The sequence below is a fragment of the Acomys minous genome, assembly GCF_964271855.1.
Source record: "Acomys minous genome assembly, chromosome: 16".
Lineage (NCBI taxonomy): Eukaryota > Metazoa > Chordata > Mammalia > Rodentia > Muridae > Acomys > Acomys minous.
In genome coordinates, this window is record NC_140498.1 from 49,887,366 (window position 1) to 49,909,585 (window position 22,220).

A 22,220-nucleotide genomic window follows, 5' to 3' on the forward strand; every position below is an offset into this window, starting at 1 on the left:
GCCACTCTGTCCTTCAGCTCCTGGCCAGTTGTACATAATTTACCATGATCGCACATGGCCTTGTGCTGTCGCAGAGTCAGGGTGTATACCTGCAGAAGATTAGCGAGGAGGAGGGCCTTGAGTGAGACCTATAAACTCACTGGCTCCCCATGATGCACTTTGATTTGTCCATGCTTTTGTATAAGGACATTTGCTTCTTGTTCCACAAAGAAAGTATTCCTTAACACCTGCCCACCACTGAACCAGACAGATAGAATTCTCCTATTTGGTTGTGGGCTGAACAAATCATTAGTCTCTCTCTCTCTCTCTCTCTCTCTCTCTCTCTCTCTCTCTCTCTCTCTCTCTCTCTCTCTCTCTGTGTGTGTGTGTGTGTGTGTGTGTGTGTGTGTGTGTGTGTGTGCACATTTTATGAGCAAACTCATGGATGGAGAGGACAGATATTGGCTTTGTCACATGACCTTGATCTAATTTCACAGTGAAATTAGGAAGCATGGGACATGTGAGTGTTTTTTGTTTTGTTTTTGTTTTCATCCCAAGAGTACATAAAAGAGACACAGGCTGAGTTCTTCTCCTAAGTGTTTTCTCATTCCACAAAGTGAATAATTTAAAATGAAGACTATTTTCCTCAGGCTTCACTCTTTTTTCGGTTGTTGTTTGTTTTTGTATTTTTTGAGACAGAGTCTCTCACTTGGCCTGGAGCTCACTGACTGGGATGGGCTGGCCAGCCAGTAAGGCCAGGGATCTCCATAGTGCTGGGATTACAAGACAGTGCCAGCAAACCAGGGGGTTTCCCTAGGCCCTGGAGGTTGCACGGCTAACACATTGCTAACTGAGCTATCTCCCAGTTTTATTTCTCTCCTTTCAGAGTGCACCACTCCAGGCTCTGCTCTGATGTCATGTCTCCTGTTCTGCAGCCAGACCTCCCTTTAAGGCTTCTCTAAGAACCTCATGATGACACTTGAAGCCCATTGGCTAAGCCAGCCTGTTTCCCCTTTCAGGAGCTTTAGACTTGCACCTGCAAAGTCTCTTTTGCTAGGCAACAGATTTCAGGCACCAGAACCCAGATGCCTATCAGAGAGCTAATATTCACCCACCACTCTGCGTCCTGTATCCCAGTCATACTAAATGTACCCCTGTCCTATTTCCAACAGGACACCTCATTTCTCCTACTACAGTGCTGTGGTTTGAAAATAGTCTGTCCCCTACATGTGTTGAACGTTCTCTCTGCAAGTGATAGGGCTCTTGGGAGTGAGTTCTAGAAAGCCTAGGAAGTGAAGTGCAGCTGGAGGAAGTTGAGCACTGGAGACAGGACTTTGAGAGTCGTACCTGGTCCTCATCCCCTTTGCTTCCTATGTGCAATGAAGTGAAAGGTCTCCTCTGCCCCACGATCCTGCTTCAGGGATGCTCTATCCACCTGCATGGTGCCAATAACCATGACCCCAAACCTCTGAAATGGTGAGCAACATAAGCTTTTCTTCTTGTTGATTGTGTGCATGTGGAGCTGACATTAAGCACCTTCCTTAATGGCCCTGCATCTCAGATTTTGAGACACTAAAGTTCCCTGACTGGGCTGGACTCACTAACCAGCCAGCCACAGGGGTATTTCTATCTGTGCCTGCCCAGCACTGGGAACACAGGCATATATTTCTATCTCTGTCTCTATCTATCTATCTATCTATCTATCTATCTATCTATCTATCTATCTATCTCTTCATGGACAGTTTTTATCTGAGAACTAGGAATCTGAGCTCACATTTCATGGTAACCACTTTACCCACTGGGTCATCTTCCCAGCCCTTAATTTTTTTATGTGAGGCATCCATCCTTTCACAGTGGTGAGAAAGCTAACACACAGCATCTGCTTCATATAGTACTTTTGTCTCCTCCAGCCCAGGACTAGCTATATAGTAATCACTTTCGTTCTCAGAGCATACAAGGAGACTACATTTCCCAGTCTCCTTTGTTCTCAGATTGTGTAAGATGGCTGAACTCAGGTAATGGACTATGACGCGGATGATGCCTTTCAGGTCCAGACTGGAAGCCAAAGTGCCTCACTTGACCCTTCATGCTCTTGACTTCTTCCATGCAGCTTGAAGCCAGTGACTTTAGGGTGGTGCAGTCATCATTTGCTGTGTTAAGCCACCGAGAGTCTGGAGGTGTTCATCAGGCAGGGCTCATGTCTTAGGTTGACTAACACATCTGGTTTGTGTCTTATTACTAGCTGATCTCTAATCCTAACATAGCTCTTGGTGCTAAGGGAATAGCCAGTAAAGGCTTGCTAAGTAAGTCAAAGGGAGTTGGATTTGGGATGAGGAAATAGAGGTGGTGATAGAATGAGGCTAGGAAGACTTAAAAGGAGGGCGGGGTATGGGGAGAGGAAGCAGGAGGAGGGCGGGGCATGGGGAGGGGAAGCAGGAGGAGGGCGGGGCATGGGGAGGGGAAGCAGGAGGAGGGCGGGGCATGGGGAGGGGAAGCAGGAGGAGGGCGGGGCATGGGGAGGGGAAGCAGGAGGAGGGCGGGGCATGGGGAGGGGAAGCAGAGGGATGAGAAGTGGAGAGGACTGAAAAGGGGGGAGGCAAAGTGAATTGACCTTTTGATTTTTACCAAGAATTAAACAAACTTGGTGACTGGGAGAAGCTAATGCTCTGTAGCATCCAAGACCTTCATATCTCCTGCTAGGACACATGCACAGATATTTCCTAGTGCTCAGAACTTTCTAATATAGAAAGATTCCATATTTTTTAATTAATTTATTCTTGTTACATCTCAATGGTTATCCCTTGTATCCTCCCATTCTTCCCTCCCTCCCATTTTCCCCTTATTCCCCTCCCCTATGACTGTTCCTGAGGGGGATTACCTCCCCCTGTATATGCTCATAGGGTATCAAGTCTCTTCTTGGTAGCCTGCTATCCTTCCTCTGAGTGCCACCAGGTCTCCCCCTCCCGGGGACATGGTTAAAAGGAGGCACCAGAGTATGTGTGAAAGCCAGACCCCACTCTCCACTCAACTGTGGAAATGTCCTGTCCATTGGCTAGATCTGGGTAGGGGTTTAAAGTTTACGGCCTGTATTGTCATTCCATATTTTTGAGAAAGCACGACACTTGTCTTTCCGAGTCCAGCTTACTTTGTTTAACAATGATAACTTCCAGCTCTGCCCATTTTCCTGCAAATGGCAGCACTCTTGTGGCTAGGCAGCCTTTGGGGGCGGGGCGGGGGGCGGATACTGGTGAAATGAAGAGTGGGATAGTGGTGGGATTTTGCTGAATGGAGGCTGGTCCAAGTACCGGTTACAGTCATGCACACACGTGTAGGCTTCCTGGCTTGCTTTGACAAACAGAACGGGGCAGAAGTGAAGCAGGGCCTGTTCTAAGTTTAGGTCTCAACAGAGTTTATGTGCTTTCTCAGAACTTATGTGCCCCAGCCTTCATGGGGCAAAGCTTCTCTGGATAAGAGGCCTCACAGGATGGAGAAAGGCTCTCTCTCTCATCTGGACACTAAGGCCAACGAATACCCATTAGCCTGGGTATCCATAACAAGTATAGAAGTGAGTCCATGAAGTCCACAAAAGGTATCTTGGCAAGGCCAATCTAAGGCCCAACCCATAGAACTGTTCATGTGACAGGAGTGATTTGCCTCCTGGCAGCCTTGGGGTGACTTGTTAAATGGTAAAAGCTAACTGATAGTCTGTGAGGAGCCTGGGATTGCACAGTTGTGGGGATTTCTTCTTAGCTCATTCCTAGAGACACACCTCATTATTTCAATGATCCCAAAACCCATTTTGGCTTCATGGAACAGTTTGGAGGGACTTAAATCATTCATATAATTACTTCGATACTTTAACAGCTTTACTAATATTTCCATGTCAGTATATTTTTTTTTCTCGAGATAGGGTTTCTTTGTGTAGCCTTGACTGTAAGCCAGGTTGGCCTTGAACTCATAGAGATCCACCTTGCTTTTGCCTCCTGAGTGCTGGGATTAAAAGTGTTTGCCACCACTGCCAGCTAAGTTATTTTTTTTAAAAGGCTAGGTTTGCTAGCCTAGTCTAATTCATGAGGCCCAGGTCCCCATGAAAGACAGACAGACAGACACACACACATACACACACATGCAGAGAAAGAGATGGGGGGAGGAAAGGAAGAAGGGGAGAGGGGAAGGGGGAGGGGGAGAGGGAGAGGGACAGGGAGAACAATTCGAAGAAGATTAACAACACTTGGAAAATGATATCTGAGGCTGTCCTCTGGCCTCTTCATGCACACGCACAAATGTATGTTCACACCTGCACACATACAGATATTCATATATGCACACACTTTGATGTTGACACCTGCACACACATGGGTGTTCATCCCTGCACATGAAAAGAATTTTTTAAAAAAGCACCTTTATACCAGCACTGATAAACACAGCACTAATTTCTGATACCTTCCACAGACCTTGACCTGTAGCATGAGTGCAGTGTGCAGCAGCCCAAGGCGGATGCTTACTGAGCACATCTCATCAGACTCGCCTCTGTCTTTTAGGACCAGTGCAGATCTCCGCACACAGCAGCGTTGTGCTTTGGGCTTGTACCTACTGCAGTGGGTCTTGCTGTGCTCCCGAGGATGCTGACATACATTAACTGATAGCTGCCCCAATGTCACCAGCCCTGAGAAGGCCCCCCTCCTCTCTACCAGAGCTAAAAAAAAGTTTTGTTCTGTTTTTTTAAAAACCAGCATACAAAGTAATGGGTTTCATCATGTCAGGTTTTATTAATATTCTGGCTCTTGCCAACTCTCCTCCCCATGTGCTCTTTTTTATGGGCCTATAAACCTGACCCCCATTTATGCTTGGGTTCAGCCATGCAGTTGTGCCCAGCGCAAAATGAAAGTGTAGAGCCTTCTGTTCCAAATCCACCTGAAGCTGGGCATGTTAACGCACCCACGCAACCCCAGCCCTTGGGAGGCTGAGGCAGACAGGAGGTTTAAAGGGTTTAAAGCCAGGTACACCCTGCCATCACTTGATCTTTAAGAAGGCAGCTGCAGGACCTCAAACGAAATGTGGGGTCTGTTTGAGCACAGAGGCCCCACCTCAGGAAGTATGCCTGGCCTTGAGAGACTGCGTGGTGCTGGGAGGAAAGGACCAGTCTCCACTCCTTGAGTTCCATGTGGCTGAGACACTTGCAGCCCTTACACGTTAAAGGGCCCAACGCACTGATCTTAGCATCGCATGACGCTTCTAGGGTCTGCATATTCTTGGAGAGAGATATCATTCTGTTTTCCTTTTCTTTTCTCTTTTTTATATAGTCCAGAATGGCCCTGACCTCATGGTCCTGCTTTGGCCTACAGACTGTTCAGATTGCAGGCATGTGCCACCACCCCTGGCTTACAGAGGCACCATTGTCCCTGTCTGGTAGAAAACCAATGCCTGAAGAGAGTGAGCACCTTGAAGGCAGTAGCTTAGCACCGGCCTGGCCTACAAATGGAACCTTTTCTCCTTGGCCCCCACACAAATCACTTCTAATTTCCAAAGGCTTCAAGCTGGAAAGAGCTGGGATCTAAACATAAGCACAACACCACGATCATGGTCTTTACCTCTGACCCCCCAGCTGACATTTGGCAATGTCCATCATTGTTACTATGGGGTGAAGGCACAGTGTAGTGTTGGCATCTAGTGAGTGAGGGTTAAGCTTACTGCCAAGTGTCCCCTGGTACATAGATGCCCTCATGACACAGGCGTGCCCACCCCCAAATGACAATAGTGCTGAGAACAGGGAAATCAGTCTGAAATTGAAGTACCCCCTCTTTAGCTTCAGGTTTCAATACCCATTTCCTTTTCTTTGTTTGAAATTCTACACTGTGTTTATTTTTTTCTTAAATTGACTTTACATTAGTGAATTTAAAAGAATCAACCTCATTGTTAACACTTTTGCCTACACTTTTCATTTGGAGGGTGTGCATTTTTTTTCCTAATGCGTATTGAACCAAATAAGACACTATTGACAAGTGAAACATCTGTGGAGGGGTACCACCAGCAGTGCTGGGGAACCACGTTATTGGCCCACTTCAGTTCTGTGATGCTTCTAAAAGCCATCAAATATGTGTTTCTGGAAGCAGGCAAGGCTTGGTACAATTTGCTTCTGTGTCATCCCTCCCCCCCCCCCCCACTGCCCCCCAAGGCTAACCGTTGCTTGGAAACCTCTTTGAAACCTTAAAAGCCACCTGATGAGGAAGATTAACAAACAACCCATTCAGGCAAGGGCCACAGTGCACATAATTTAATTTGTTGCAGGGTTTATGAGCACTGGTTTCAAGGTAGTCCTCGGCAGCCCCACCCTTCCTTTCATTGGTCCCCTTCCTTAATTGTTAGTTGGTACAATTGCATGCTTGCTTCTGTAGGTACCACAGCCTGAATAATTGATGCCAAAGCAAAGGAGATTTTCCTTTAGGTACTAAAAGGGCATGTACTGTAAAACTATAGCACCATCTTCATCTCTTCAATATAAAATAAAAGCTTCATAAAGGGCTACGCTTTTCCTTGTGGTGTGTTCATGTGGAGCTGTTTCTGTAACGGTTTGGGGAAGAGATTCCTTATGATTTTTCCTTGTCAACAAACTAGCCAGGTGTTTCAGTGAGCAACTTTATAAACTGACCTTGCCCCCCACCCCACCCCCTGCCCCACCGCCAAAATAGAAACCTTAGAAGAAATGTCCTTTTATCCATGTGTGTCAACCAGTCATACCCTTATCAAGAGGTAGTAGCTATATTTGTTAACTTGATATGACCGGAGAAAATGGGCACCCCCCCCCCCCCCACTTTGAAGCGTGAAAAGAACAAAAGTGATTTTCCCAAACATTTTTCAAAGGCTTGGCACATGGGCTGGGGCAACCTCAGCAAGCACAACCACAGCCACTGCGGATAGGAAGGGGACAGAGCCAGGGAAAGCTCCCGGGAAGGCGAGGGCTCTTCCAGGACAAAGGAAGACAGGACTGATTTCAGTCAGCTTCCTGCTGAAGTACGGCTCCTGCAGTTTTCTGGCTGCAAACAGGGGGCAGTCTCTGTTAATTAAAGCTAGGAGCCGCAGCAGCCAGAGAGTCAAAAGTCTTGAGGACAGTGACTTGTGCTGAGATCAAAGGCAGATACTGAAGTGGACTGCCCTGTCCAGATTTTGTCTAAGCTATTTCAAAATCATGTTTCAAAGTCTCTTAAATCCCCCAAATCTTGCGATAGTGTGTGTGTGTGTGTGTGTGTGTGTGTGTGTGTGTGTGTGTGTGAGAGAGAGAGAGAGAGAGAGAGAGAGAGAGAGAGAGAGAGACAGACAGACAGAGAGACAGAGAGACAGAGAGAGACAGAGAGAGAGAGACAGAGACAGACAGAGACAGAGAGAGAGAGACAGAGAGACAGAGAGAGAGAGAGAGACAGAGAGAGAGACAGAGAGTGAAGTGGGGGGGGCTGCTTTTCTATGAGGTCACTCACTGTAAAGGGTTCTCTGATACTGGTGCTCCTTGGCGAGGAGGCGACGAGCTGGCCTGGAGATGGCAGAAGGCATCAGTAGCTGGGCAGCTTATCCCAGCCTCGGCTTTGCCACTTGCTGCACAGGGCTCACAGCTTCTTGGGTCCTAGGAAGCGTGCTGGAAGGTTGTTTCCCAAGCCCGAGCATAGACCTCTCCCAACCCGAGGGAAGTCATGACGGTAGACACTCTACAACTCATGGTTTTGAGTACTCCTTTTCTCTTTTTGTCCAAGACAGAGTGATTTCTTATGAATCTCTTTCTGTCTCCCCCACCCCAGTGTGTGTGTGTGTATGTGTATTGATGTGCTCTATATGTGTGTGTATTCCTGTGGGTGCAGGTGTGCACAAGCGTGTGCACCAGTGCATATTGAGGCCAAAATGACAACCTCAGGTGTTACTCCTCAACACCCTAATTTTTAAAAAGATTTATCTTCTTATGTGTTTGTTTCTGTGAATTTATGTGTACCAAGTGCATGCAGGTTCCTGTGGAGGCAAGAGAGTATCACATACGCCGGCACTGGGGCTGTAGGTGACCAAGAGACATTGGATATAAGTGCTCAGCTGTCCCTGCAGCCCCTCCCCTTGCGTGGCGATCCACAGTGGCTTAGGTCAGCAGGCCAGCGCGTCCAGGGATTGCAGGCACATGCTCTATGATCTGCTTTCTCAGATAGGCTCTAGGGATTACACTCAGATCCTCACACTTTCACAATTAGCTAACATAGCTTATAAGTACTTTTTGTCCATATGCTGGGGAACAGAGATGATCAAGGCCCTTTTGGTCATTACACACACACACACACACACACACACACACACACACACACATACACATATATACATACACACACACATATACATACATACACACACATATATACATACACACACATATACATACATACACACACATATATACATACACACACACATATATATACATACACATATATAGATACACAAACACATATACATACATACACACACACACATATATACATACACACACATACATATATACACATACACATATATACATACACAAACACATATACGTACATACACACAAATATATATATACACACACACATATATACACATACACATACACATATATACATACACAAACACATATACATACATACACACATATATACACATACACATATATACATACACAAACACATATACGTACATACACACAAATATATATATACACACACACATATATACACATACACATACACATATATACATACACAAACACATATACATACATACACACATATATACACACACACATATATATACACATACACATATATAGATACACAAACACATATACATACACACACATATATACACATACATATATATATACACAAACACATATACATACATACACACACATATATACATACACACATATATACATACACACACACACACACACACACACACATTAGAGGACGTGGCCAAGTCAGGCCACTGGCTCTGGAAGCAGATTTCTTGGGTCAAGCGTCAATTCTAGCATTCACTCCATACACTAACCCTGCATAACTTTTTTTGTTGGCTCGAGGCGCAATCAGTTTCTCCACTTTGCTCTTGGGAAGACAGTGTTAATTAAGAGGCTGAAGCCTAACGGGGCCACTGGGCTGAGTGATTTCCTTCACAAGCCCCCAAGTTGTCTGTAGATATTGATTTTTAATAAAAGCAAGCTGAGGGGGCTCTGCTGAAAGCCACAGATAAATGTCAGCTGCCGTCAGCGTCAGCTCTTACACCAGTCTTGTGTTTGTGCGATGGACACGGTGGTGGCAAGTGTGGGTTGCCAGTATGACAGCTGTGCCTCCTACCCTATTCCGTGGTCCTGTTGTGAGGTAACCAATGAGTTAGCACTTCTTACCAGTTTCCCGGGTGGGGGATGGGTGGGAGTACACTCTTCAGCAGTCAGTCTTGGCTTAAGACCAGATGTGGTCTACCAAGGTGGCAACCTTGGGCTCATCTGTAAATCTTGTTTAGTCAAAGGGAGCAGGAACCTAGCCAAACTCTTTGATTTAGAGAAAACTTGCCACACAGTCCAATAAGCCTTCCCACAATTTTCCTATTAAGAGGTTCCCACGATACCATTTTACACGTGGCTCAACTTCTTGGTCCTTTGAAAATGTCCCCAAAGATTCCTACAGCTGAAGCAGATAGAGGCAGACAGCCTACCGCGAAGAAGAGCATACTTAGTTAATACAGTTTAAAAAACAAAATGCCAGGGCGTGTTGGGATATAAATTTAGCATTGGGGCTTTGATGTGAATCCTGTTCTCCGAGCTGCTGAAATCAAACTCAAGCAGAGGACAGGAAGAAGTGGGAAATGAGAGGGCCTATGGCGGGCTCAGAGGAATCCGCCAGGAGAAAGTGAGGGAGAGCAAGCAGCTTTGGAAAGGCTGAGAAGAGATGCTGGGGGCCAAGGAAGCAAGCTCGGTGAGGATATGGGGGGCGGGGCGGGGTATGGGCTCCGTGGGGGGACAGGTGACAGCCTGCTCTGGAGACTGTCGCGCTCGCTGCAGGAAGGACACGGTGGCTGAGGATGAGTGCCCAGGCCTTGCGCTGCGCCAAAACTGCCAGCGCAGAGGAGGCGCCGCGGTGTGCCCTCCTGTGGAGCTCAGCGAACGCTGCGGGGGCGAAAAGGGACGGAAAGCTGCTGGTCCTAGGGGCTAGGCGAGTTCGTAGGCTCAACCTTCCAGGATGAGCCGTAGCCTTGGCTTTGTCCGTAGGTCACCTTCCCAGACGCTCAGGCTTCTTTAATGAGTTCCCAAGCCCCTCTTCTGGGATGCTTACCACAGCCCAGGGTCTTGATACTTCACCCACCTTCCCAGTTCAGCCTCTGTCTTCTCTGTCCCGGGCTTGCGCCAGGCAGGAAAGCTCATCCCCAGGAAAGGCAAAGCGATCCCCACACGCCAGGGAGGTGGAAGAAGATGCTTTTAGTGTGTCTTAGAGTGATCAAGCCATCTAGTCTGTCCCGATTCTCCTAGAGTCACCCCTTGCATGATCGACAGATTGCAACCGCAGTTACTGCGCACGCACCCTTGAGGGGGAAAAAGCCGCGGGCGGAGCCACCTCTGAGCCTTTGCTAGGGGTGAGCCGCACCTTTCTCCCCGAGAGGGTGCCAGAGGTCCCAGACGCAGTTCTCTCCACCTGCCGGGAAATCTGAGCTGTTCTTCCTAGCCTGGAGGCTGCGGAGCTAGCTGCTCCTACTAGAGCATTCTCCAAACGCCCCCAACTCGCCCCCGCCCGCCCGCCCGAGTCACCTCTTTCCGCGCCCCCGCCCCTTTCGAGCTCGCGCCCGCCCCCCTTCCCGCTCCTCCTCTATCCGCCCTCTTCCCCCTCCTCCTTCCCTCTGGCCCTCCCTTCATTCCACAAGTGTCGCTTCGCTCTCTCCAGCGCACTTGGCGAGCTGGCGAGGTGAAGAGCAACCTGCGAGCGAGGGGACGTGGGGAACCGAGTCCCGGGCGGCGAGCGGAGGGGAGTTACGGACACAACGACTCTCCTCTGCTCTCCGCCCCCGCCTCTCTTGGTGGCCCGCAGGACCTGCACCCCGCGCTGGCCCCCGCTTCTGCTCCGTCCCCGCCCGGCCCCGGCGCGCTCCTCCCCGGCCGGCCCCCATCCTCGGCGCGCCGCGCGCTGGAGGCGAACGCAGGCTGAGCCGAGCGCAGTGGCCTCCGACCACCAAGCGCCCCGCGCCGCCTCCCTGCATGTGCGGCCAGCGGCGGCCCGCAGCCCCCGGCAGCAGCCTCGGCAGCTTCGGCCGCGCGTCCAGAGGCGGCGGCAGCGGCTCCAGTGGCGGCCAAGCGCTCCAACCCGGGCTGGGAGACACGATGCGCCGAGTCCTCCGGCTGCTCCTCGGCTGCTTCCTCACCGAGCTGTGCGCTCGTATGTGCCGGGCGCAGGAGCGAGCTGGGCACGGGCAGCTGGCGCAACTGGGCGGCGTGCTGCTGCTCACAGGGGGCAACCGCTCCGGGGCCGCCTCGGGAGAGGCCGGCGAGGGCGTCGGGGGCTCGGACGCACCGCCGACTCGGGCGCCCACGCCGGACTCCTGTCGGGGTTACTTCGATGTCATGGGCCAGTGGGACCCGCCGTTCAACTGCAGCTCGGGCGACTTCATCTTTTGCTGTGGGACTTGTGGCTTCCGGTTCTGCTGCACGTTTAAGAAGCGGCGACTGAACCAGAGCACCTGTACCAACTACGACACTCCGCTCTGGCTCAACACCGGCAAGCCCCCTGCGCGTAAGGATGACCCCCTGCACGACCCCACCAAGGACAAGACCAACCTGATCGTCTACATCATCTGCGGGGTGGTGGCTGTCATGGTGCTGGTGGGCATCTTCACCAAGCTGGGGCTGGAGAAAGCTCACCGGCCCCAAAGGGAACACATGTCCAGGTGGGCTGCCTTCCCTTCGCCCTCCTCTCTGGGTCCACTTACCTTTCCTTCCCATACCCAGGATCCCCTGGCTGTGGTTCCCTTTACCCCAAGGTTTTCGATTGTGGATTGTCATCCAGGAGGACAACTTTCGCTTGCAGCATGGGGCAGAGGCACTTGGACTCAGCGCAGGTGGGGGTGGTCTCTGAGTGTGAAAGGGGGAAGGTCTTCTTCCTCGCCCACCTGCTGTCTCCTCATTAGAGATGGCAGTGGGACTTGAGACACACAGCCGGGTCTCCAAACTCTTAGCTGTTGAGACGAGAATTCATTTATTCTAGATGTTCCTCTCTAGGTAAACAGAGGCAGGCGAAAGGGGGTGGGGTGGGGGTGGGGGCAGGGGCGCGTGTGTGAGTCCTCGTGCGCGTGTGTGGTGGAGGAAGGGAGGAAACTCGTACACTAGCGAAAATGATGCAAAGGTTAGGGAGAGTGTGCGGAGGGGGGTAGAACAAAAACCTCCTGGGAGCCGGCGCTTCCCCAGAGCTTTGAGGGCTCTAGATAGGAAGCTCATTTTTCCCCCCTGTTCCTTTTCTTCTTCACCATCTATCTCTACCTATGGTGCAGCCATCACAGCGCTGCGCGCCTTGCCTGGGTTGCAACTAGACTCCAAGGCCCCCTTTCACCCTTCGAGAAGCACCTTGGTTCGTCAACTTTGCCTTTCGCTTGTTTTATTCATTATGCAAGTCCCAACACTGACAAAGTCGCAGCAGATGGAGAAAGCATTTGGGGATTAAATGGAGCTATTTGCCTTTTTGTTTAACCCCTCCCCCCAAAGTGTCGAAATTGATTCCCAGAACTCAGTAACTTTGGAGGTGAAGGATGTAGACTTGAGCCCAGGAGCCAGGGGAGAGATGAGGGGTTTGTGGGAGGTCTGGGCAAGAGATACCAGGAGAACTACAGTGGCCCCCTGAAGGCGGGATGGCTGAGGCAAAAGCCCAACTGACTTTGAGTCTGGACGTTGAAGTCACTGTGTACCATGTTCTCTTCACTATCCACTACCAGTCCCCCCCCCCTTAGGAGGGGCGTGTGTGAGCGCACACGTGAGTGTGTGCACGCAATCCATGCACATGCCTAAAAATCTGAACAAAGAGACCCACCAAAAATAGGCGAAGGAACATCACCACCTCACTAGTAATTATTTTCTATTTGAGGAAGGATATCCGATGAGCTTTTCTTTTTCCCAGAGATAAGGGATGGTGTGTGTGTGTGTGTGTGTGTGTGTGTGTGTGTGTGTGTGTGTGTGTGTTGGGGGAGTTGAGGAAGTTCTGGTCAATTTGGGCTAGGTGAGATGGTGATTTCTTGGAGGCACAAAGTAAACACCCAGGGCATTCAAGAAACCTGAACCAAAAGAATAAGACACTGGCCCAGCCTATCTCCTGCTCCCCGAAGGTGCATTGTCACCTAACTCAAGCTTTCCACCTGCATGGGTTCCCTTTAGAAAAGCCCTATCCAGGTGGGCTCGTTTTAGGAAAGCCCTGTCCAGGCACGAAGTCTCCTGTTGGTGTTAGGGTGAGGGTGACAGCGGATGCAGGTCTGTGACAAGTGTGTTGTCATGCAGGAAACTAGTATTCAGAGACAGGTAGGCTGCCTGGCTGACACCTTAACTGAAATCTCCTCCATGCCTTTTTGCTAAGTTCTCAAGACTCCCTTCTTGGGAACTGGTGAGTTTGCAGGTCTATTGGAGAGACTGATGCTTCAGCTTCAAGCTCCCTTAACTCTGCTCTTCACTGGTACCCAGGGCCTCAGTGGGAACCCCGCTTCCCTGTCCTAACCCCTCCTCTCAGGCAGCTCTTTTGGAGGCATTGACTTCTGTTTTTCTGTCAGGTTCTAGGCAAGGTCTGTCTGTGTGGAGGTAGCATCCAGGAGTGCCCAGTGCTGGGGGTGGGGGGTGGGGGGTGGGGCAGAGCCTCGAGTCAGGCTCTCCCTGTAAACATCCAGGGGTGTTAGAATGCGGAGACCTGCTTGGGAGAAGACTGGATTGTGTCACTGACAGCTTCTTAGGCATGCTTTTCAAGCGTGCTGCCCTTTGAGACCACCTGTATTGCTCTAAGTCCCGGTTGCCGGGGGAGGGGGCCCCACCTTTGACTTTAAATTAGAATGTGGGTTGGGAGCCAAGTACCATTGGGCTGGCAAGGCTTTCTAGGTGATTCTCATGCACATCCGAACACTGTGAAAGGGAAAGAATGAACACCTGCTGAGCTCAGGGCTGGGTGCCAGGCACTGTGAAGGGTGTGTGTGTGTGTGTGTGTGTGTGTGTGTGTGTGTGTGTGTGTGTGTGTGTGTGTGTGAAAACTAACTCAGTTCTCACAGCTAGCCTGTGACACAGATGCTATTTTAATTCCCTCTTTACATAGGAGAAAATCGCGGCACAGGTGAAGTGGCTTTTGCTTAAAGTCACGCAATTAGAAGAAAATTATATAATGCTGGGTCCAACTCACTTTTACCTGAGTCAGATGTGTTCAAGCCCACCCTCAGAATTTGGGGAGCTTCCTAAGGTGCAGATTTTTTAAAAGTTCTTGCTGTGGAGATTGCGAGTCAGTGTGTTTGAAGTGGGCCCAGCACCCTCTTTCAGTGAATTTGAGATCCGGGAGAAACATTGGCCTTGAGTTTGGGAATATATTTTTTTTTTTACAAAGGAAGGAGCTTAATTCAAGAGAAAAACGGAGGGCAGTGTGACTCTTAGCATTCTGTAGCTTGTTTTCTCCACTTGTATAACCTTCCTGTGGCACCCAGGCTGCCCCAGGTCCTCCGAACGCATCACATGCTGCTATGTACTTAATCATTCAGAGCCCAGTGTGGCAACTGCCTTATTAGCTTTTGCCTGATGGTGCTAAGAGATCCTCCAGCAGGGACCAGAGCACTAAGCTTAGCAAAGAGGCTGCTCTGAGGCGAGGCACATCCCAGGTGATGTTAACCTGCGGCCACAGCCTCTTAGTGTTTATCCGGAGCTCAGAGATGCAGAAATGGGGGTTTTGTTCTCACTTTGCCTGGGAAGCACCTTGTCAAGGACACACAGGTGGCAGTGTTCCTCTGCGCACTTTATCCTAGTGACCAGGAAACCTGTGTTTTCCAACGGAGGCTCCCAACATGTCAGAATGTACGTTTGGAGTCCTTGGCATATGGCCTGCTTCCCTCCGGGCAGAGGAGGATGGAGAGGAAACAAAAGGACAGCCACCAGGAGGGGCAGGGAGAACCCATGCCATCTCCTAAGGACTAGGGAGGTGACTCAGTGGGGGAGAGTCCTGCTGTGCAAGCATGAAGACCTAGGTTCAAATCCCAGCTCTCACATTAAAAAGCTAAGCACTGTAGTGAATGCCTGTAGCCTCCCCCCCTCCCCCCCAGTGCTAGAAGTGGAGATATGTGGATCTCAGGGCTCCTTGCCTAGCAAGCCTAGCCAATTGGTGAGTCCCCAGCTTCTGTGAAATGCTCTGTCCCCAATAGAATGGGTTCTTCAGACACTGACCTCTGGCTTCCACATGTTCCCCACAGTCCAGTGCACCGCTCTCTCTCCGTAAGTGTACAACACTATAGAGGGGGAGGAGGACAGAAAGAGAATGAGAACTGTAGAAACACCAGTGCAGCATCATGGCGGTAGCCACAGCAGTCCCCTTTGACCGGAAGGAGTGACTGCAGTGATGGCTAACCACGACCATCAAAGCTCCTGGATACATAGCTTTCGCTTTTGCATGGTGTTACTATTTATGTATCTTAAAAGTTTTCCGGGTAATGTTTTTGAGATATAGTCTGAGTGTATGGCCCAGGCTGGCCTCCAACTCATGCTCTTCTTACCTCAGGCTCCCAGGGAATGGTTTTATGAGTGTGTGCCACCATAAGTCTCCACTGGGAGAAAAATTTAAATGTGAAAAAGCCTTGAAGGGAATGCAGTGAACTGCAGGATGCCCTTTGCCTGCCATCCGTGGCACTGTTTACACTCAGGGCTGCATAGTGGCTCCTGTGCTGGGGGCTGCCTTGCACACTGTAGTGTGCCTTAGTGGCTCCTGTGCTGGGAACTGCCTTGCACACTGTAGTGTGCCTTAGTGGCTCCTGTGCTGGGGGCTGCCTTGCACACTGTAGTGTGTCTTAGTGGCTCCTGTGCTGGGAACTGCCTTGCACACTGTAGTGTGCCTTAGTGGCTCCTGTGCTGGGGGCTGCCTTGCACACTGTAGTGTGTCTTGCAGCATCTTTGACCTCTACCCACACCTTCCAGGATAGTAGAAAATGTCACTAGACAATCAGTTGTCCCCAAGGAGTAAAATCTCCCTACAGAGAACCACTAATCTTAATTAAACTAGCTTTATAGTTTCATCAAATTTGCTTCATTTTATGCTTTCTTTCTATTTCTTTTGCCCTCTTTCTCCCTCCTTTCACCTTTCTGTTCCATCGTTCCTTCGTTCCTTCCTTCTTTCCTTTCTTCCTCCCTCCCTCCCTCCCTCCCTCCCTCCCTCCCTCCCCTCTTCTCTCTTGCCTCCCTCCCTCCCTCCCTCCCCTCTTCTCTCTTGCCTCCCTCCCTCCCTCCCTCCCTCCCTCCCTCCCCTCTTCTCTCTTGCCTCCCTCCTGCTCTTCCTTCTTTGCGTTCCTCCATCCCACCCCACATCTCTCTCCAGCTGAACTATCTGGAAATAAGTTGCAGACACAGCATTCATTTCTCAAACGCTTGCAGCACTGGTCTCCTAAGAATCCACCCTCCCACCCCCATACACACAATATAATTCCATGACCACAACTTAGAACAAAAATGCCACACTGTCATTCTATGTCCAGTCATATTAAGGTATCCTCACACCCCAAACGCCCTTCAGAGCTTGGCTTTAGGTCTGGGCCCGGCAACGCTGTGTTGTTGTATCTAGCTGTGCAATCTCTTCTACCCTTGATATCCACGCTATTTTAAAACCAACTTCAAGTCAGTAGCTAGGACTGCAAAACTGGATTTCTCAGAGAATTCCAATTTCGAATTCCTCTGGCCAATTTGGGAGGTCTGGCGACACCTGCAGTTTTCACAGGCAGCTACTGGTGGTGGCTGGGTGGTGGCCATCCCCTTTAGAGAGCTTGTGGTTTTATCTTACTCATCCACTGCCCTCCCAGCTCATTACGCCGCCTGTCGACCCTGGAGAGTCGGACGAGTTGCGTGGACTGCACAGTAGATCTAGTAAAATCTCTTAATATTCGGGTGACCTTGGGAAGGCTACTTCGCTTCTCTTCCACTTCAGTTCCTATCTGCAGGTTGGGAATTCAGTGCCTTGGAAAGTGATTACTATAGAGCCTGTCTGGAGTCCCTACCCAGCATCCTTCTTACTGGAAATTCTTCCTCCTGTCCACTGAAGGGGTGACATTGCAGCTCGGACCTCAGTGCCTAGTCTGTACACTGTACCCTGTGGCAGTGGCCAGATCTAACCTCTCCGGATTTGCATTTCTCTTTGATCAGGAGGAGCTGGCAGGCTCTGAACAGGAAGGGTGGCTCGGGTATGACTAGATTAAATGTACTGCAAAGTGCTGTCTGGGGGATGTCGAAGAACCCGAGTTAGATTTGCAATTTTGCCACAAGCTTATGTGTAAATTCTCATTTAATTTCACACCCCTCCCCCACAAGGTAGCTTCTATGACAGTCTGCCGGTTTTTTTTTTTTTTTTTTTTTTTTTTTTTTTTTAACGGAGGCACAGACTGCTTTCCAAGAGGACGAACAAGCACACAGGGAGCTAGAGGAGTCTGACTTCAAACCCAGGCAGTCTGAAGCAGCGGGCAGGCCCTTGGCTACTAGTCTGTACAGCACTGAAGTAAGGACCCATAGGATCCCTAGTCTTCTCCGATTCCCAAAGAAATGCTCAGTACCCTGCAAACAGCAGTGTGCACCAGGGCCTGTTCTGAGTCCCTGTGGGACCAAGTCTAGGAATGTTTTATGGACCTGCCCTGGTGGGGTTAGACTTCTGGGTGCAAACATCAGGGAAGCAACCTAGAGGGCAGAAGCATACATTTGAAGCTCTCTCCACTGGAAGCCAGTAGGAAACACGTGTTATTTTTCCTACCTTCAAACAGAATAAAAAATCGAAGCCAGAAAAAAAAAATCCATGTGGGCAAATAGCATAGCAGTGTTCTGTGTGATTTTAAAAAAATGTGTCAGAAGAGCTGTAATCCTTTGCAAAGACATGGCATCAAGTGGCAAATGCCCCCTTCCACTGGCCTTCCTGTGGTCTTCCAGCTCGCCTCCTACCTACCCATCTTTCTGCATATTTGTGGTTATTTTGAAGCTTCCCAAGCTGGGGAATCCCATGTGTGTGTTGACCACAGGAAGTATCTATTTTTATTGGCGGGGGGGGGGTCATGTTTGCTTCTCTTTGGGAACCTAAATCACCTTCGTGGAAACATAACTCACAGTTAAATGTGCACAGTTCGATTGCACATTTGATTGATATTTGTTTGCACTGGTGTAAACCACCATTCTAATTGTGACCGTCGTCCTCGTGTTCTAAACAGGGAATGAAATCTCTTGTGCAAGAGATGATGCTCAGGAAGCCCACTGATGTGTCTCAAACTTGGGACATGAACTTGGAATGTGGCTTGGTTGGTAGAGTACTTGCCTAGCATGCATGAAGCCCTGGGTTTGAGTCCCACCACTGCATAAAGCCAGGCATGCTGGTGTACACCTATACTCCCAGCTCTGCAGTTGGGGTGGGGTGGCAGGACACTCAACAGTTCAAGGTCATACTCAGCTACATAGGGAATTTGAGGCTAGCCTCTAATGTATGAGACCCCCGACTCAAAGCAAAACATATAAACCAAGAACAAACAAGCAAAGAACACACGTCTCCAGACACAGGTAGACCCTGGGGGCTTCCGGGCCAGGTCCTGGGACTTGGCTTTCTGTTTGGAAATATTGGCACCTTATATTTGCTTTCTGTGTCCCCCAGACAGGCCATACTCATTCCCATCCTGGAGCTGTGTCTTTGGCTAAGTCCTCTTCCATTAGAGCTGAAATGGCTACTCCTCGCCCTTTAGGTCTCTGCTTTAGTGTTGCCTTCTCCAGGAAGCTCCTCTGTCCTCTCATGCTTACTTCCCCACTTCTCCTCACACCCCAGCTTAGTGCTCAGTGTTGTTTTCTTCCTTTTGTAGCATGGTCTCAAAATAAGTTATTGATTTATCGGTTGATTGGTTTATCATCTGTCTCTTTCCATTATCATTCATGGTAAGGGGTGCCCGAGCAAATATTCCATGGCAGTGTCTTGAGTTCCTAATATAGAGAGTTCTGTTTCTGGCATTCTGTTTTACATGGCATAACCCACCCCATCCATCCATCTACCCATCCATCTCTCCACCTACCCACTTATCAGTTCATCTATTCAGTCATTTACTCATTCACTCATCTATTCATTATTATTCATCCATCCATCCATCCATCTATTCATCTACCTACCCATTCATTTATCTCTCCATCCATCCACCCACCCACCCATTCATTCATCCATCCACACACCTTCCTACCCATTTATTCATTCATTCATTCACTAATTCATTCATTCATTCATTTATCCATCCATCCATCTACCTACCAATTGATTTATCTCTCCATCTATCATCCTCCATCCATCCATCCATCCATCCATCATCTATCCATCTGTCCATCCACCCACCCACCTACCCATTCTTTCACTCATTTATTCATTAAGCCATTCATTCACTCATTCATTTATCTATTCATTATCTATTCATCCATCCATCTACCCACCCACTCATTCATTAATCTATCCACCCACCCACCTACCCATTTATCCATTCATCTATCCATTCGTTCGCTCACTGACTCATCATTCATTGTTCATTCATTATTTATTCATCCATCTATCCATCCATCAATCTACCCACCCATTCACTTATCTCTCCATCCATCAGCCATCCATCCATCCATCCATCCATCATCCATTCATTCATCTATCCATCATCTATCTATCCATCCATCCATTCACCCACCCATCTCCCATTCATTCATTCACTCATTAATTCATCTATTCATTATCTATTCATCCATCCATATATCCATCCATTCATTTATCTCTCCCTCTCCCTTCCTCCCTCCATCTATTCATTCATTCATCCATCCATCCATCCTCCATCTATCTAATGGATACTTATTGAATATCTACTTTATGGCCAGCACTGAGCTATAACTATGAGAGAGTAGTGACAGATGCAGTTGCAATTCTTTCCCTCAGAGAGCTCTTAGTTACATATTGGAGGGATGGGTAACACACAATGAAATGCACATGAAAATTGATATTAGGTTGAAGCTTGTGAAATTTCCAATGTTCAATGATTTTTCAGCCTCAAAGATAATATTTCAACACAGTTGTTGTGAACTGCATTAAAGAGAGTGTGTATAGCAGGGGTGGGGAGGCAAAGAAATCTAAGCATAGCTGCTTCTGTGAGGGACCCAAAGAAGAATTAAACAGTAAAATTAACACATCAAAGATTTAATGTATGGACCTATCAAGTCCAAAATTTGCCAAGCTGCTATCTCAGGTCAAGCCCGAGGCTGGCAGAGAGGATTCCACAGATCCAAGAAGGACCAATACTCGCTTCTCCCAGCCACCTGGCAGGAGAATTCTCTTAGCTGGGGAAGGATCCATCTCTTACGTTACTCAGTCCCTCAAATGTCTGAATATGGCCTACCCACATTACAGTGGGAAATCTAACTTCCTCAGTTTACCAATTCATCCCAAAGCACTCAGAAACACACAGAAAACTAATCAAACATCTGGGCACAACGTGGCTGATTATTAAAGAGCTTATAGCATCAGTAGTGGTAGTGTCTTGATGTTCATTACTGGTTTATGGACCAGGAGTATGGACATTACCTGGCAGCTTGGGCAAAATTTTAGGCCCTATCTTGGTTATTGAACCAGAATCTGTATTTTAACAAGATTTCCAGACAGTCTTATTTCTCTACAGGCACACTGAAGCCAAAAAGACACCATTTGTCAAACCCTTAAATGTTGGTTCATTTTGTCTGTAATAAATAAAAGGTTCTTCCCTCTAATTCATTACAAGTATCAACACATCTCTACTTAAAATTTCTTTTAGTATGCACCCTATAACACACCAACTTTGGTAATTAGTATATGCCAGGAACTATGAACAAATATGCGGAGTGTTACAAAGCATGCATAAGAAAATCTTTGGACTGTGTAGAAGGTGGGAAAATAAACATTACTTTGAAATCTGTAGTTAGTTGTGATGTCTTCCTGATCCCACTAACTACAGTCCCAAGGCATTGTATACACAAGTAAATGCACGCTTTGAATATTCTTTTCTTGAGCTTTGATTACTTTTTGGATGACTTTATTTGTATCTGTGGACCAGTCCCATTTTAATTTTTCCTCTTCTGCCTCCTCTCTCCTCTATATCTCTCTTTCCCTCCCTCATCTTTTCTCCTCTATCTCATCTTCATCTCTTTCAACTCCATCATCTGCATTTCCTCTATTCCTTCATCTTCATCTCCTCCATCTCATCTCCTTCATCTCTGTCTTTTTCAACTTTATCTTCATCCATATCTCCATTCCTTCGTTCCTCCATCTCCTCTATTTCCATCTCCCTCAGCTCCACCTCCTCCATCTCCTCCATCTTTATCTCCTGTGTCTCCATTTCCACCATCTTCTCCATCTCTGTCCCCATCTCTTCCACCCACATCTTCTCCATCTTCATCATCTCCATCTCTTCCATCTCCACCTCCTCCATTTCTCTATCTTCTTCAGTCCTCCATCTCCATCTATATCTCCACCTCTTCCATTTCCATCTTTAGCTCCCTCTCCTCCATTTCTCCATCTCCATCTTCTCCATTATCTCCAGCTCCACCTCCTCCACCTCACCTCCTTCATTCCTCCTTCTCCATCTCTAACACCACCTCCTCCATCCTCATCTCCTCCATTCCTCCATCTCCTCCATTTCCATCTCTAGCTCCCTCTCCTCCATTTCTCTATCTCTGCCTCCATCTTCTCCATCATCTCCATCTCTAGCTCCATCTCTCCTCCATTCCTTTATCTAATCTCATCTCCATGTCCTCCATCTCATCTCTATCTCCATCTCCTCATTCCTCCATCTCCATCACCTCCATCCCCTCCATTCCTCCACCTCCATTTCTATCTCCAATTTCTTTAATCTCATCTCCATCTCTACTTCATCTCTATCTCTTGTTTCCCTTCCCCCACCCCCCGTTCTGTTTCTTGTAGGAGGCTCATGGTGTAGCCTAGGGCTGGTCTTGAACTCCCCCATGTAACCCAAGGATA

General features: G+C 48.5%; 1 protein-coding gene across 2 annotated transcripts in view; it reads left to right on the forward strand.

Annotated features, from left to right (window-relative positions):
- Window positions 1-10,922: 10,922 nt before the first annotated feature.
- Window positions 10,923-22,220, forward strand: part of SHISA9 (shisa family member 9) — a 292,272-nt gene continuing 280,974 nt past the window's right edge. For both annotated transcript variants that reach the window (XM_084763176.1, XM_084763177.1), the window contains exon 1: window positions 10,923-11,913. In XM_084763176.1, the coding sequence (XP_084619302.1) occupies window positions 11,228-11,913 (686 nt within the window). In that variant the 5' untranslated portion in view covers window positions 10,923-11,227. The remainder of the gene's footprint in view (window positions 11,914-22,220) is intronic.